This window comes from Podarcis pityusensis (assembly GCF_964106645.2).
Source record: "Podarcis pityusensis genome assembly, chromosome: 3".
NCBI lineage: Eukaryota > Metazoa > Chordata > Lepidosauria > Squamata > Lacertidae > Podarcis > Podarcis pityusensis.
The window spans coordinates 90,752,060-90,769,215 of NC_138026.1; the positions used below are offsets into that span (position 1 = coordinate 90,752,060).

Here is a 17,156-nt window from a genome sequence, read left to right on the forward strand (position 1 = left end):
TCGCCGGGCTCTCAGGGGCGCCAGGCCAAGAGTCCAGGGCCTGAGAGTTGAGTCTGGGGAAGAGCCTGCCCATCGGTTGGAGCATCACAGCGGGCTCTTCTCTCTGGGCCTGAGTTCGGGGGTGACTGAGCCAGCGAGACACTGAGGCGGCCGGCTGGCTCCGCCCTCCTGCATGCAACCGGGGGGGGGAGGCGCCAGGCATATCTTTGCACCCTGGTGCCACATATGCTTAAGACAGCCCTGCACGGAGTCACAACCCTTCCCCTGCACCACTGTTATGTTGATGATATTCATGGAATGGGCCAATATACTGTATTTTTCGCTCTATAAGACACACCAGACCACAAGACGCACCTAGTTTTTGGAGGAGGAAAACAAGAGGGAAAAAATTCTGAATCTCAGAAGCCAGAACAGCAAGAGGGATCGCTGAGCAGTGAAAGCAGCAATGGCTTCTGGGATAGCTGCGCACCCTGCATTCCCTCCATAAGACGCACACACATTTCTCCTTACTTTTTAGGAGGGGAAAAGTGAGTCTTATAGAGCAAAAAATATGGTATATAACAGATATATTTAATGATGCATATGGAGAAGGGCTGTAGCTCAGTGGCAGTGCATCCTCTCTGAATGAAGACAGTCCCAGGTTCAATCTTAGGCAACCCCAGGTAGGGACTGGGAAGACTCCCTGTCTGATGCCATGGAGAGTTGCTGCCAGTCAGAGCTAGACAGGCTAATAGTCTGACTTGGAGTAAAGCAGCTCCTTATGTTCCCTGCTGCTCAGTCTGTGGCTTTGATATCCTGCAAGGAACCAACGACAACTAATGTGCTTGAAGTGCTCTCCAAGGAGAGAGGTTGGAGGAGATGGAAGTTCAAGTCCTACACAGATAAGGGCTTCCCAATCTATATAGATCCGGCTTCAGATTTCCCGAAATCCATTCAACTGCCACTTCAGTCATCGCCCAGCTTGAACTTCCATCCCCTCCAACCTCTTTCCTTGGAAAGAACCTCAAGCACATTAGCTGCTGTTGGTTCCTTGCAGGATATCAAAGTCACAGGCTGAGGAGCAGCAATCACCTCCAGAGAAAAGGTGCACAAGAAGTTGTTCCGCTGTGAAGGAAAGGGAGGCACGACTAATCTCCTTGATTCTCTTTTGCAACGTTACCTGGTTCTAATCTACCGACAAAAAGGCCCCCAAATGCTCAAGTACTATCTAGCTTAACAGGCTTGTGATTGCCCCAGATAACAGTCACCAATGCTGGAGCAAACAATATTCAGATAGCTGATGGCGGAGAAGACTAAGTAATGAAGAAAGAAGAGGTTGCGTAGCATCTTTCCTTCAAGCTGGATTCATGCAAAACTATATAGTTTCATGTTCCACCCCCCACCATCTCTCTTCAAACAGGAAAAACAGGAGTGGTGTGTGTGTGTGTGTGTGTGTGTGTGTGTGTGTGTGTGTGTTGGATAGTGGAACATCACCATCCATTGGCTCATTACCATGACATTAACAAAAGCCTGTTTTCAGGTGATGAAGATTGATTCCTTCTGTAAAAACGCCTTGGGCCTTGTAATTACATTTTAGGGGAAAGTTATTTGGCTAAAACAAATTGGTAATGGTAGACACATCAGCTCTCCAAGTAAAAACAAGACAGCATGCAGAGGCACAAATCCGTACCTGCGCAAAACAAAGTGGAATTCCCCTGCAAGCTAACACTTGTGCTTTGTAATGCTCTCCCAGTTACAGATAATGGACATTCCCCCTTATCTGACACAAATTCATTTAGTCAAAGCCGCTCATTTCCACAAACAAATGTGCTCCCAAGTGCTGCTTCTGCCTCCATTATCTATTCATTTCTGGGTGGTTATTTGAGCCCTCTTGGGCTGAAGGACTTCAATCCTGACATCCGCCCCCAGCTGCCACCTCCAGCACCAGAAGTAACTGTCAAGAGGGACTGAGGCCTCTCCTTCTATACGTCAGGTGGATGGTGGCTCCTGGATCCTTTATTAATGGCTGAGAGGCCAAGAGAGATGCTGGGGAAGGGGATAACATTGGCACCTTTCCTGAGCTCTCCTGGGTTCCCATTGCTGCTGCCAAATTGCATAAAATAAGGTCTCTGTAGAAGTGGAGTGATGAGACACAGCCATGGGAGAAAGTCGTTTCGGTTCATCATGATTCTCGCTTCCCCAAACAATACGTTTAGGGAAGCTTTTAGTACTTGATTAATTATTGTATTTTAATATTTTGTCGGAAGCCGCCCAGAGTGGCTGGGGAAACCCAGCCAGATGGGCGGGGTATAAATAATAATAAATTGTTGTTGTTGTTTGCAATCCAAAACAAATCTATCTTGCAAAATTTGTAGGGTTCTGAATGTAGTGGTGTAGTTCTCCATCTGAAAAAGGTGTATGTTAGGTGAAAGTGTGCTTTAAAATGCAAATATTAGTGAAGATAGCATAAAATGCATTGTATTAGGAGAAAATGTGTATATTAGGAAAATTTGCATACAAAAATGTGTGTATGTGCATTCAAAAGGCTGGCAAGCTTTTGTGAGAAACTTTTTTTTTTTTTTAAAAGAGCAAACTGAAGTGAAATGTGGAAAGAAACCAAAAGTGATGGATTTTGTAGTGGTTAGAGTTGGACCTGGATGACCAGGGTTCGATTCTCCACTTGGACCAGAACCTCACTGGCTAAACTTGGGCCAGTCACACTCTCTCTCTCTCTCTCTGTCTCTCTCTCTCTCTCTGTCTAACCTACCTCACAGGGTTGTTGTGAGAATGGGATGAGGAGGGGGGTAATCATTCATGCCCCCTTTTGACCTCCTTGGATGGAAAAGTGGGATATAAATGCAACGAATGAGTAAATGAATGAATACTTGCACTTCACTGAACAGGACCCCCTTCTACCTGGTCCTAAACGGAGACTGCAAGCTTCTCCCATACGGGATTCAGCTCCACGAACAGCAGAGCTCTATGCAGATGCAGCCAGGCAATAGAAGCATCAACAAAACCTCAAGGAGACCCTGTCACCTCGTGTATCCATCAGAGAAATATGTATCTGTCATGTGTACTTTGCCCGAGAGACACTTTTCTTTTAAAGTGTCTTTGGGGTTTGATGCCCAGCGTTAATTTACTATTCCATTACACCCTCCCCTGCTTACACACACAAAGACACAAGTACACTTTGCTTCTTGGACGCTTGCCATGCGTTAGAAATCTTGCTAAACAGATGTTTTGCTGAATGAAAAATGGAAAGTGACATGATGCAGGTTGCGGGGGTGCGGGGGGGGGGCAGTTGCTGATTCAGATGCATTCTGGGTTCTCAATCTCTTTGAAGCGCAAAAGTTTATTAAGCCGAAATGGACTGTTTCCTGCAAGCCACAAATTAAGAGAAGACCATTAATCTTTGGAATGGGAGGAAGAAGAGCGTGGCAGGCAAAAATGAGTCGCCTTTCCAGCACCAGGCTGAAGGTGGCAGCATTAACATTTAATACAGTTGAACAAACACGGTTTTACACTGGCAAAAAAAAGAAAAAAAGACGGGGTGTAATTTTCGCTTGGAAGTAAGATAGCGCGGGTGTGAGACTTCCCCACCTTTAAGGTGGGAAATGTGGGTGTAGGAGAAGAAAAGAAACATCTATTTTACATGCACACAACCGTTCATCTGTCCCATCAACATTTACTCAACGACCCGAAAAAAGGCAAAGTGGAACAAAGTACTTTTGAAAGGCTACAAATGTACATCTAAGGCATATGGCCCCTTGATCTCCTTACACGATGGTCCCTCTGTTTATCCCATCCAGTCCACACTGGAAATGAAATTAAAGCGCTCAGCATCTCAAATAAAATGAGCTGGGTGGCAAAAGCTATTAACTAAGTGATGTGCTCTTCAGGAAAGAGAGGCAGGTACAGTGGTACCTCGGGTTACAGACGCTTCAGGTTACAGACTCCGCTAACCCAGGAATAGTACCTCAGGTTAAGAACTTTGCTTCAGGATGAGAACAGAAATCGCGAGGCAGCAGTGGGAGGCCCCATTAGCCAAAGTGGTACCTCAGGTTAAGAACAGTTTCAGGTTAAGAATGGACGTCCATAACAAATTAAGTTCTTAACCCGAGGTACCCCACTCCCACCATCTGGCTGGATGCCACATCATCCTTGGACTGAGACCAGCCCTGATAACAGTGTTATGAGTTTCGAGGGGGGCAAGGCTGTGATTCTGCCTCTAGTGAGGGTTGGAATCTAGTCGAAGAGGCTAAACTGGCCAGGCAAGTTTCTTTGTAAGATAATGGCCACTTAAGCACTCAGCACCTCAAATAAAACGACCTAGGTTGCAATCTGGCTGGCTGCCACGTCATCCTAGGACGGAGAACAGCAGGCCAAGCAGTGCTGGGCATATGTGCCATTTGTGTGTGTGAATTGGGCTGATGCTGGAAGCTGGGGACACAGAGACATGTTTGCTCTGTGCTGGACTTGAGGCTCCCCTGTACACCTAACGAGGAAGCAAGGGGTGGGAAACCTGTGAGCCTCTCCATCCTATGCACAGGTTGTGTATGTGTAAATAAAGCCATATATCCTTAAAGTCTCCACTGGCTTTCATTCCAAGGAAACTGGACCTTGGGGAAGAGTGCTTGAAACTTCTGGAGTCTCTCACTGCTGGGAAATTGGGATAGCGCATAGCAATATAACTGCTGTATGAAAGGCACACCTGCCTGGCTTTTTTTCACTTCACAACCACGCATCAAGCTGACTGGCTGATTTTTTTAAAGGCTCCATGTTTGCCTCAGACTCCCTTTCTCTTTGCCTATACGAGTCAGGTGTTCTGTGCTCTGGACCTTGAGATTGCTTACTTTTGCACTCATCCTCCCGCAAATCCTGTACCACTTTTTGGGGATGTGTGTGTGGAATCTGTGACACTACAAAGCAGGCTCCTCATTGAAATGCAAGCCGCTAAGAGCACGAGAAACCACTGGGCTGGCCCCTCTTTCAAACATTCATGCAGGCTTCAATTTTGATTGTGTGGGTTTTGTTCTTTTTTTAAAAATGGGAGGGAAATGAAAAGAAAAAGAGAAATTACAAATAAGAGAAGTTAACAGAGGTGACGTTTTGCTTTTATGCTTCATTCAGGCCCCGCCGCTGCTGCTGCCACTGCAACCATGTAATGAAATTCCTACGGCGCTGCTGCATATGGCATCCACATTCATCCATCACATCAGCTCTGAGCATGAGCTACATTCTCCCAATGCTGCAAGGGAAATACAGCTTGAGCTGCCATCCTGCTGGCTGCGAATCATCAAACATCTCATGCGGGAAAGGCGCCGTCAACCACTCTGATAGAGAGATTCGGAAGAGGGCGAGTGAGCGGGTGGGTGCAAAAAGGGGAGCGAAGGAGGTTAAAGGGGCCATGCTCAAAGCAGAGCCACTTCGCTTGTGCACCATTTCCTATACACACACCTCGGAAGAAAGTTCAGAGGACATCAGTGGGAATTGCTCCCCAGTAAAACAGGCTCAGCATCAGGAAATAGGAACTGAGGACACATAAAGCAGTGCTGACAAAATAATTAATGCCTTGTCGCAAGATGCCATAGGATGAACATTCCTCCTGTGGAGAAGAGGACCAAGTGTTATGTTTGAGCAAGGATGGTACTGGGTTTAAATCACTGATCAGCTTCCTGGATGCCTCTGGAGAAGTCACGAGTTTACTGCACAGGACTGCTGGGTGATGTTTAAAAACACATAGTTTTGCTTCATATACTAGAACATGCTGCAAAAATTATACTAAGTAATAGATAGATTGAAACTAACAAATGGGAGGTATTCTGAAGGGTGGAAGACCCTGAAAAGGAAATACTTTTCATGATAACTTATTTACTGTACTTGCCATATTTACACGAATGTCACACACACTTTTTTGGCCAAATTGTCGTGAAAATTAGAACGCGTATTAGATTTGATGGCGCATTAGATTCGATTGCAAGCTTGAGAAACACTGCTGATGTAGCAAATACTTTTTTTTGGTTGCAGGGTTTTGAAAATTGAGGTGTGCCTTAGATTCGATGTCGCATTAGATATGCATAAATCTTTGAATGCCTGCTTTTATTGTTTTGGATATACTGGGGTGAAGGAAGCAACATTTCACAATGTGCTAATACAGCAGCAATGGGAAACGTGTGTTCTTCCTGATGTTGTTTAACTCCAGCGCCCATCAATCCAATGGCCACTGATGATGGCAGCCAAATATCAGTTCTGCAACATCAGGACCACCAGCTCCCCATCCTTGTGCTATGGCCCATGGCTAACTGGTAAAACCGAGCCAACATTTCAGTGTCATTTCTGAGTACAGCTCCTTGCGTACACTTATTCAGAGCAACCTTTATTGCTCCCATTTTACAGATGGCACTATCCAATCAAGAGAGGCAAAGGAAGCCTATCGAAGCCGCAAGATACATTGTCAGAGAGAGATGCCAAGAGGTTCCCTGTCTGCATGAGGAGGCTATGAGGACACAACCGCAATGCCTTTATCTCTCCGAGAAGGACAATATTGGAGCTTTAATCTCATGTTCCCGTCTTTACCAGAAAGAGAACGCCATTGTCTGCTGTGAAAAAACCAGCAGGATTTAATTCCCATTAAATCAATTTATTAAAGCTTAATTTGCATGAAATTAAATTCAGCCCCTATTCAAAGAGCCATCACTCCCCTAAATCATTCAGTACTGGGAATTGAACATAGGCCTAATTAAAAACTTGGCTGGAGCCATGCCTGCCTATTCCCTGTGTACCACTCAGCAATCCTGACAGGAGCCCTGGGGCTCTGCTGACTGAATTTGCATACACACGGGACGGCCCCTTCTTCGCTTGTTCTGCAGTATGGGCCTTCACTTCTGGGCCTCATCTGACACACATCACTCACTGAATCGCTGGGACAGGGTATCAGTTCTGCTCAGTCATCATTTTGAAGTGGACCTGAGCACATTTATTGCCCAGGCATCAGAAAGACACCCACAGGAGGAAAAGTTATTGGACATCTACAGAGCATATTCCAAAATGTCTTAGAAAATAACTACATTTTCCCCTGACATAGCTGGGTTTGGATAATTTTTTTCCTGGATAAGTGTATAGCTGTTTGATCCCTTGTGATGCTTTGGAATCTGAGTCCACATACCAGTCCAGGAATCGGGACTCGGGATATATGTTAAGCTCAGTGGTGGAGGACATGTCTGGCTGAAGAAGGTCCCAGGTTTGGTCCCTGTTCTCTCCAAAGAAAAGAGTCGAGTAGCATTTCCTTTGCCCGAGACCCATAGTGAGCTATAGGCGGGTAGGTGGATGGATAGTCTGAACTGGTTTAAGGCAACTTCCTATGATCCTAGTGGTGAGCTTATTTCTACCTCAAGGCTGGATTACTGCAAAATGCTCTGTGTGGGGCTGCCTTTAGGGATGGCCTGGAAGCTTCAACTAGTGCAGAATGCTGGTAATGGGAACAGACTACTGCTAAGGCGCAATCCCAGTGTTAAATGATGGCTTCCCATCCACTGCTAGGCCAGGTTCAGGGTTCTTGTACTGGAGTACAAAGCCCTGGACAACAGAGGCCCAAGATTCCTTAAGGACCGCCTCAGCTCGTATGTCCTGGGTCCATCACTAAGATAATCTAGGGGAGTGCTATTAGTGCTATCCCATGGACCAGACTCAAGTCACCGCAGAGCCATGCCTTCAACAAAATGGACAGAACCCTATGGAAACCCCCTCCCACTAGAAATAAGGCAGGCAGTATCCTTGCCAAGTTTCAGCTGTCAGGTTAAACATGGCTTTGTTTCAGGAGGCCCTTGTAGCATAAATGCAGTTAACAATATATTTTTCAGTGTTTTAATGTTTGTTCTAAATTTGGAGTTTCACATGTTTTAATCTTTGTAAACCACTTTGAAGCCCAGAGGTGGGGTATACTTAAAAAAATAAAAATACTGTATTGCTCGGATTTCAAAGCCACCTCCCACCATAGCTTTTTTCCCCTCCACCAGTGGCTCCCCAGTCTAAAAGCTGCATGTAAGCAGAGTCGAGGCCCACTGCTACTTCTGACCCAGGCTGAGTCCTACCGAGCTGCTCACGGAACACTTACCTCTTTGATCCTTTGTAAAAGAGGCAGCAGCCAGTCCTTGTTCACCTCACAGTGACTGTCTAGAAAGGTCAGAACGCCTGCCTGTGCCACATCTGCTCCTCGAATGCGGGACCGGATCAAACCTGTCGAGATGCACACAAACTCAAGTGCCGGTCCGAGAGCCTTGAACCCCTAAGCAAGAAATTAGCTGCTAGCCAGACATGCACACATAAGCAGTGGTGGCTGGTGCCCATTGGACGGGGAGCTGGAGGAGCCAACAGTAGGTGGCGCCAGAGACTATGTCGGGGAGAGCCAACTCATTCTAGCCTCGCCCCCATCCTCCTCCCTGCTGGGGTCTCCATGGCAATGCAGAGGCCAAGAAGGAAGAAGCCGATAGCCAGTGTTAATTCCTGTAAGTAACAAGACAGGCAGGTGGGGATAGCTGAGGGGAGAGTGGTTTTTGCAGGGCAGGGCCCCATTTGCCCTAAGAAAGCAGCCTCCACCAAAGCACTCTTCTCCCCATGCACATCCGCTCCTTCTACCACATTCATGCTCAGCCCCATCTAATCAGGAGAGGTCATGATCGTCTTATGCGCCCAGCACTTTTTTCTTCTAGAGACATATGACAACCCCTTTTTGTTTTGCAAGCTCCAAAAATGAAAGAGCTGGTTGAAAAGGAACGATTTGTGGCTAATTCACCCAATTCTTTTGGTTGTTGCTGGGGAAGGAACTGAGGATAGCTACACAGACATTTTCAGTTAGTTCTGAAGGACGATGGCCACCTACTGCACCAAAGGCTGCCAACCAAATGCCGCCTAAAACAACACTGGAAACAAATGTGGGGATTTCTTCCTGAGTGACGCCTCTGTGGTTTTTAAGGTGAACCATGATAGTGCAAGAAGATCCCTGCTGCATCAGACCAAAGGCCTATCTATTCCAGCATCCTGGTTTCATAGTGGCCAACCAGATGACCTACAGGAAGACTGCAAGTAAGACATGAGTACAGCAGCAGCAGGAGGCAGCATCAGTTGTCCTCAAATAGGAAGCAGAAAGCAAAACATGTGTTGCTCTACCCAGCCTGTAATCGCTTCTCAAAGAGTTGGGCAACATGTTTATGGGGCATAGCATCCTTGTTCTCCGTTTACTGATAGCTGAAGTCATAGAATCGTGGAGTTGGAAGGGATCCAACCGTCTAGTCCAACCCTCCAAAGTCCTCTTTGGAGCCAACTGGCACCATATGGCAGAAGCTGGAAGAACAGGGCGGCAGTGACACAGATATGAATCGGTAGAATAATCATCTATGGGTTAAATGGATTAATCACTGGGGAGAAATTTTAATTGGTATGGACAAATTATAATCAGTTGGAATGAGAGTTAAGGGCTTTCTGAAGCCAGTGTGTCACTGTAAAAGGGAAATGGGGGATGACCTTTCCTTCTAATAGCGAGTGACAACTTTGGTTAACGTAATCACACATTTTATAATAATTCCCCCAGTTTCTGAAAAGGGAACAATTTTTGAGTTCTAATTGCTAATACATGAACATATTGAAATTTAATTGCTAAATCAGCTAAAATGAGTGCTCTTACAATCACAATACAATAATTCATACTGGATTCTCTGGTTCTGGAACCTCACATTCTACTATGATATTCCCCAAATTCCCAGTAGTGTTCTGTTCTGGTTGAGGAGATTTCACCCCTCCCATATCCAAGAATCTGCTGATGTTCTCTGCTGATTCTTCAGAGAGGAAGGGCAGTTTCTGCTCTCTACTTATTCCGCTCCAGCCTCACATCAAAGTGTCGGAGAGAGAGAGACTGAGTGTTAGAGAGAGATCGTGTGTATAGATAAGGTTGCTGCTAAGAGAAGCTGCAGACACTCAGTGCAGTTCAGCATTTTTCGTTTAGACCTCATTTAGCTCTGTACACAGTTGTGTATTACAGTTGTAGATAGAATAAAGAAGATATTCTACAGAGCTGTTCTCCGAGTTGTTTATGCTCTGCTACACTCTGCTGTGCGACGACTGTCTTCTTGTTGGAGTGAATCCGGTGTTCACAACTCTAAGCTGTGAGTCCACAGCACTTTGACCTGTTCCTGTACAGAAGGTGGTCTCTGGAAGTGCTACCCAGCTCGCCTAGCCCAGTCGGGGCTGAAGTGTGTGAGTCCAGTTGGTGGCACTGGTTCAAGGGCGATGCTGACACTGGTACTCTACATTGTTGCTGCGTACTAGAAGCCTTGTTAAGGAATTGCTGGCAGTTGTTTCATCCTTTCCCCCCTGGATTAATCTGTGCATGTGGAGCAAGGCACAACTATCAGCATTAGAACAACATTGCAGCAGAAGGTGCTATTAGTGCACTGGAAGCTGGTATCTCAGCACATTTATGCCAAAGCAGCAATCCTTCCATAGAAGTAATATCTGTTGAATACAGTAGGACATACTTCCTTTTAAACATACATAGGATTGCACTGCTAATTTACTGTAGTATAACTGAGCCAGAATCTGACTTTAAAAACAAACAAACCACCTAATTGTCGTAGAATGCAGAATTACAAATATCTACATAGCCCACATCTGATTCACTTGTATTTATTATTTCTGAAAACCAAGGTTAGAAAGCATTAATTTAGACTATGATTTTGGAGGGAAAGTGCACAGAGAGGTTTCCAGTAATAGCCCCTAGAGCCTGCTGTGGCAATATTCATCCTCTATATGTATCTACTTAATCTTTAAAATACAATTTAATTAAACGTATTTTTAAAAATCCCAGAGAGGCCGCCTGAGCCCATCTCGTCTGTTTCGTTAGAACAAACAGCTTTAAAAGGAAGACCCCGGGCATTGTTTTGCCTATTCTAATTTTCTGGCTAATAAGCTGCAGCTGAGACTCCCTGGATGTATTAATAGAGCAATCCCTTTAAACATGAGAGGGGGTGGGGGCGGGTCTATTTTAAGCTCTGACCCCCTTTTGAACATCTTAACTAGCGTACACTCCCTAGAGCCAATTTGAATGCCTAGTCGCCAGCCTCGTGAGAACTGGAACCTATTCATATAACCTATAGCATGTTTAGTAGGCCTTGTGAATCTGCACTCAAGCATCCTGGCACAGCAGAGCAGTCACTCGCATGCAAACTTTTCAGCTCAGCTAATTGCACGCTGGTCCAAGGAAACTGAGTCCACGAGTTCTTATCCTTAGAACAACCCTGTAAGGTAGGTTAAGTGGTGACTTGGCCCAAGGCCATTAAGAAGTCTCCATGTCTGAGCAGGTATTGCACTCAAAGATTCCTCAGTCCAAGTCCAGATCCACTACAAAATTGTGGCGCCACATTGAATGAATTTTGGGTGGACCAGTTGCTTCAGCCACACAGCCAGTCTGAGTAATGATTGAAGAGGCTGTTGGAATCAGCTTCCAAGTGGATCCCAACCTAGAGCTGGAAGATCAGTTTCCCCAGAAATTGTTTCTCTCTCTCTCTCTCTCTCTCTCTCTCTCTCTCTCTATATATATATAAATTATTGAAGGTTTTTAACATATTGAGCACTGGAATCCAAACACATTTATAAAAAAGATAATAGTACAGGAAAAACCTATAGGCATCTGGTTGGCCACTGTGAGAACAGGATGCTGGACAAGTTGAGCTACTGACCTGATCCAGCAGGCTCATCTTCTGTTCTTACATCAATTATCAGATACAATAAAGTACCACACAACAACATATTTATATCTCACACTCAAGCACATTTATATAACCAGTTGTTTTTTTCCTACAATAAACATGGAACTGTGGACTTAATTCTTTCCTGACATTTCTGTTTCCTGCAGGGAAAACTAACAATTCAAATCCATGGTAACCACACACAATCAACAATTCCATTTGTGTATTTTGCTATTTAAATGTGGGCACCTTTTCATACCCAAGTTCAAAATGTAAAGTGTGATTTGTTTCACGCTGCCAAGTCAACATGTTAATGATCCAGTTGTAATATCTACAGAGAGCCAAGAATAGAGGGTGGTGCAAAGATCGAAGGTGTCACATGTGTATTGATGATGAGACCATCAAATGGTCTGTAAGGGGCAGTGTTGGGTAGGTTTTAGTCATGTTCCATTCAGTTTCCCCTGATGGGAAGTAGACCAGATTGGCAGAATTTGGTTACTGGTGAATGTTGATTTCACAGTACACTAACCTACGAAAATGAATTTTCAGCAGCAGTAATAGAAATTTCAGGTAGGCAAAGTAATAAATGCTGCGTGAAAACTAGGAATGTCAACAGATTAAAAGTTTTCCTTAAATAGAAAACTCATTTAACTCTTGGGCTGATTAATTTGCAAATTAAAGCCAATTATTACAGTGTTAAGTTTCCCTTAACTAATAACACAATTACTTTTTTTTAAAGTCACCTTAAAATAAACAATCTCTGTCATGAGATGCCTGGCAGCAATTTTTAGCAGCAATCAGGCCTTTCAGCAATCAGAGCAGCTGCCTCACCATTGTACTAGCTGAAATGGGGAAAGAAGGATGGAAAGTGGTGAAGGGAAGACCACATTTGTACCTGTGAGAGAAAGATGACTCATCTCATTAAAACCCATGTCCTCCTACCCATCTGGGCTCTACAAAAGCACAATGGAAGAGAACAGGACGGGGCAAGGGGAGATCACCAAAGGTGGTCACTGATGCATCAACAAAAAAAGAGGTCAAAAGAGGATTTGCACAGTATTTGCATGCGCTAATGTATGTGTATAGATGCATACTCAGAAATGCTTAGTATAATTTAAAGAGAAATAAAAAGAAATCTCACCACAGCAGGAAAGTCTCTGATCTGGTGACCTGGAGGCCTGCTCAGTTTGCTGTCCAAGTGCTAAGTGCTGATGGGCAATTTTAAGGTCCCTGCTGTCTCTTAGGAACATAGGAAACTGTCTCACACCGAGCCAGAACATTGCTCTCTGTGGTTCAGTATTGCCTGTGGAAAGTGGCAATAGCACTCCAGAGTTTCTACCTGGAGTTGCAAGGGTTAAAACCAGGATGTTCTGCATGCAAAAGCTGTTGCTCTACCACTGACTGAAACTGAGATGTTGCCATGGTTCTTTACCTTCAGACCTGGCTCGAACTTGACCTTTTTATTTTCAAATAGTGGGCTGTCCCCTGAGAACTCTTCAAAGAAAGGTCTCTAATCTGCAAAACAGAGTACATGGGCACCTTAAGGTAACCTGTTCATGGGAGCCTCTTGGGCCTGATTCGAATCACATGGGAGGAGCCATGCTGAGACTCCACCCCATCCCAACATTTAACTCAATTTTCTAAAGGCCAATGTTGTCACATAGAGGGGCAGCTGTATACAGTACGTTCCTTTCAAGTTACCCATGGTAGTTATCTCAGGAGTGGTGCTGCAATGACTCCTTACAGGTTTTCTGGTGATATGGGAAAGACACTGGTGCAACTGATCCAACTCCACCAGAAAAACAGGAGTTCTGATAAGTGGCCTCCCTTCCAGTTTGGTTTGTCTGGGAGGAAATTGATGGGAGGGGGAAAATCAGAACATTTAGGGGTACAGCCTAGTTTGAATCTCACTTCTTGTCCAGAAGACAAGTGGGCAGGAAGGAAATAAATGGATCTGCCAGCTTTCCTACTCTTAGTAGTGCATTCAAATATCTGCCTCTGTGCTGTTTTTAAAAGGTTGGAAGGAAGAGGGAGAAGATGGGAAGGGGTGGTCCCACAATGCTTCTAATTAAAACTAGATTAAAGCCTGCAATTAATACAGTCTTCCTATCAAATGTAGGTTTCAGCCAACACTGACTCCTAACATATAGGAATCAAGCCTAGTTCAAACCTCCAATTAGAACAAAATATTTGAAAGCCTTTCAATGACCTGAATCAGTACTGAATGAAAAGAATAATACAGGCTATGGTTTCAGTCAATGTAATGATGATGGGCTATAACTTCCAAACGCCCACCCTCTGCCTGACCAAGAGCAGAGACATCAAATGCCTCTATGAAAGCAAAAGCAAGTAACTTGTAAACGCAGGGACAAAAAAGGGGGGGAAATCCCATGAGAGGTATGGGCTCTAAGGACATGATTAGGACTTTCTCTCTTCCATGAAAGACAGGCTGCAGAACAGGGTGGAACCGTTCACCCATTCAGAGTGAAGACAGGAAACATTGCCCTCACTCTGGGTTGGCTTCATGGCTGTTATCACAGTCATAAGCAAATCCAATTGACTGCATGACACATGAGGTCATCTCACCGTGATTTCTGATTAGCTGGAACACAAGACCGAAGAATCCTTGTTCTTAAAAAAGGCACATGACTGAAGCAGGTGCCAAAAGGGGGAGCAAACAGGAGGAAACCAAGTGCTGGTGGTGGCTGGCTGTGTGCTTTATGGACATGTCTTTCAGAGTACATTTCAAGCCATGTAAAAGCCCCTTTTCATGCCATATAAATTTAGCACAGCCCTGGATAGACTCGGAAAGCTACTAAATGGTAGCTTTGGGAAGCTCATATACATACCAAGGTAGAGCTGTTTCTCCTCCAGTGTGGTACAGGGTGTGACTTTCTATAATCTGACATGAACAACTAATGGTCACCTTGCTTTTCTAGCTTTCTGCAATCTAACAGGGTATTCAGCCCAGGTAAAAGTTATGGTTTTCCCACTAGTGATGTATGGAAGTGGGAGCTAGACCATAAAGAAGGCTGATGGCCGAAGAATTGATGCTTTTGAATTATGGTGCTGGAGGAGACTCTTGAGAGTCCCATGGACTGCAAGAAGATCAAACCTCTCCATTCTGAAAGAAAGCAGCCCTGAGTGCTCACTGGAAGGACAGGTCCTGAAGCTGAGGCTCCAATACTTTGGCCACCTCATGAGAAGAGAAGACTCATTGGAAAAGACCCTGATGTTGGGAAAGATGGAGGGCACAAGGAGAAGGGGACGACAGATGACAAGATGGTTGGATAGTGTTCTTGAAGCTACCAGAATGAGTTTGACCAAACTGCGGGAGGCAGTGGAAGACAGAAGTGCCTGGCGTGCTCTGGTCCATGGGGTCACGAAGAGTCGGACTAAACAACAACAATAGGGACAAGTCACCCATGCTCTGCCTGTAGAGGGCACTTGATCATATTCCCCATGGGAATTGCCTTATGGGAGGAGACTGGGAGAAGGACAGTTTGTTCCAGGTCCTCAAAACAGGGAAGTTGCATATAGAATTGACATGAATTTTACTGCTCCAAATATTCCACTGATTCACGGGGAGATCCTCGTGGTTGGCATTGCTCTGTGCCTCAGTTTACCTTTGCTCAACCTGGGAGAGGGCGAGTCTTTCTGTTGCTATGAAGTTTCCACTTAATAATTAACCACAATTGAGGCTGACTCCTGTTGTACGGGGCCCTGTTTGCTGGTTACTTATGATTTTAAACTGCTGCCATAAAAATAAATAAGCATTACACATACACAATTGAGCGTTTATTGATTATTTAATTCAAGGCAAGCTTTAATGGGACAGCATTTATATCCTTCAGTGGGCTCTGCTCAATTTTCCAAATTAGTATTGTAGCAAAGTGCGACTTTCCGACTGGTTCAGAGAGGTTGCCCGAGCGGTAACCAAGATTTAATGGGCCCAAACCAGAATAGTTACTGGCCAGCTTTGAATGTCACATTAAACCATAGTTAAAATAAATGATGATTTGTGTGACTGTGCAGTGGATGGCGCTGAAATTTCAGGTGCTTCACTCTTCCCCCACTTTCGCTGCTGCTGCACTGCTAAAAAACAAACCATGGTTTAGTTTGGGCTCGTGGTTTATTGCTCTCCAAAGAAACCACGATTAGACATCATGCTAAGCTAGACTGTGGTTTGTATCCTGGGAGCAGCAGGAGCAGCAGGAGTAAAGCACTTTCAATTTAGGCAGCAGCAGCACCGCACATTCGTAATAAACCACAGTTTATTTTAACTGTGGTTTTCTGTGACATGTGAACAAGCCCATAATCACAGCAAGTGGGGGGAAATATTTAACTTTCTGCAAAGAAGTCATTTCTGAAATGCAAGGTTCACTGTAGCCCTTCTTTATCACCACAACAGCCATGTGAGAAGATGACTACTATTGTTCATGTATTGATGGAGAACTCAGGCTGAAAGGAGGAAGGATTATTAAGTGAATCTTAAGTGAATCTTTCATTCCAGAGGCATTTGGAACCCATGTTCCTGTTATATGCTAGGCCATGGAATGTGATGTCAGCACGTGGCTTCCTGATAGGCTGTCAACCCTACCTTGAATGGTGATTGCCTGGCCACACTTATGCATGCTAGGGAACCTATTGTTTAGACCACTGCAATGTGTTGTACATGGGGCTAGCTTTGAAAATGGACTGGAAACTGCAGCTGGTCCAAAACTAAGAATAAGGATCTTAGCTGGGGATGGGATATCCAATCATATGATGGCATTGTCTGAATCTACACTGACTATGTTTAACATTATTAGAATGATATTAGATACAGTCGTACCTTGGAAGTTGAACGGAATCCGTTCCAGAAGTCCGTACGACTTCCAAAACATTCAGAAATCAAAGCGCGGCTTCTGATTGGCTGCAGGAAGCTCTTGCAGCCAATTGGAAGCCGCGGAAGTTGCATCGGACATTTGGCTTCCAAAAAAAGTTCACTTCTGGTTTTCAATTGTTCGGGCGCCAAAACGTTTGGCAACTAAGCCGTTTGAGATCCAAGGTACAACTATATATTGTTAAGCTTGGGTTTGATCACAGAAACATGGCCATTGACTACAATGCCATATGATGTAACTAAGTTACATTTGAGTTTACAACCTTTGCACTGAGGTATGTGAATGTGGCCTCAACTGACTGGATTTTTATAGTTTGATCTTCTAGCATTTACTTTGTTTGCCTATTTGCAAAAATAACTAATGGAATGAAATCGTTATATCATTTGCAAAACAAAAACAATGAAAATGAAGTCAAAATTTCAGTTGGAGCTGTGTGGCCTAGTGGTTGCCGCCATGTTTCTGCCACATCAGTTATGGATTGCTTGCTGTTGCATCAATCTGTATGAGCACAGACTTTCAAGCTGTACAGAGTGCTGCATCAGGCATGGTT

At 44.6% G+C, this 17,156-nt stretch overlaps 1 protein-coding gene across 1 annotated transcript in view; it reads right to left on the reverse strand.

Annotated features, from left to right (window-relative positions):
- GALNT14 (polypeptide N-acetylgalactosaminyltransferase 14) overlaps nt 1-17,156 on the reverse strand; it is a 244,637-nt gene that overhangs the window by 34,511 nt on the left and 192,970 nt on the right. Inside the window, exon 6 of the mRNA XM_081000206.1 lies at nt 8,096-8,217. Within this exon, the coding sequence (XP_080856332.1) occupies nt 8,096-8,217 (122 nt within the window). The remainder of the gene's footprint in view (nt 1-8,095; nt 8,218-17,156) is intronic.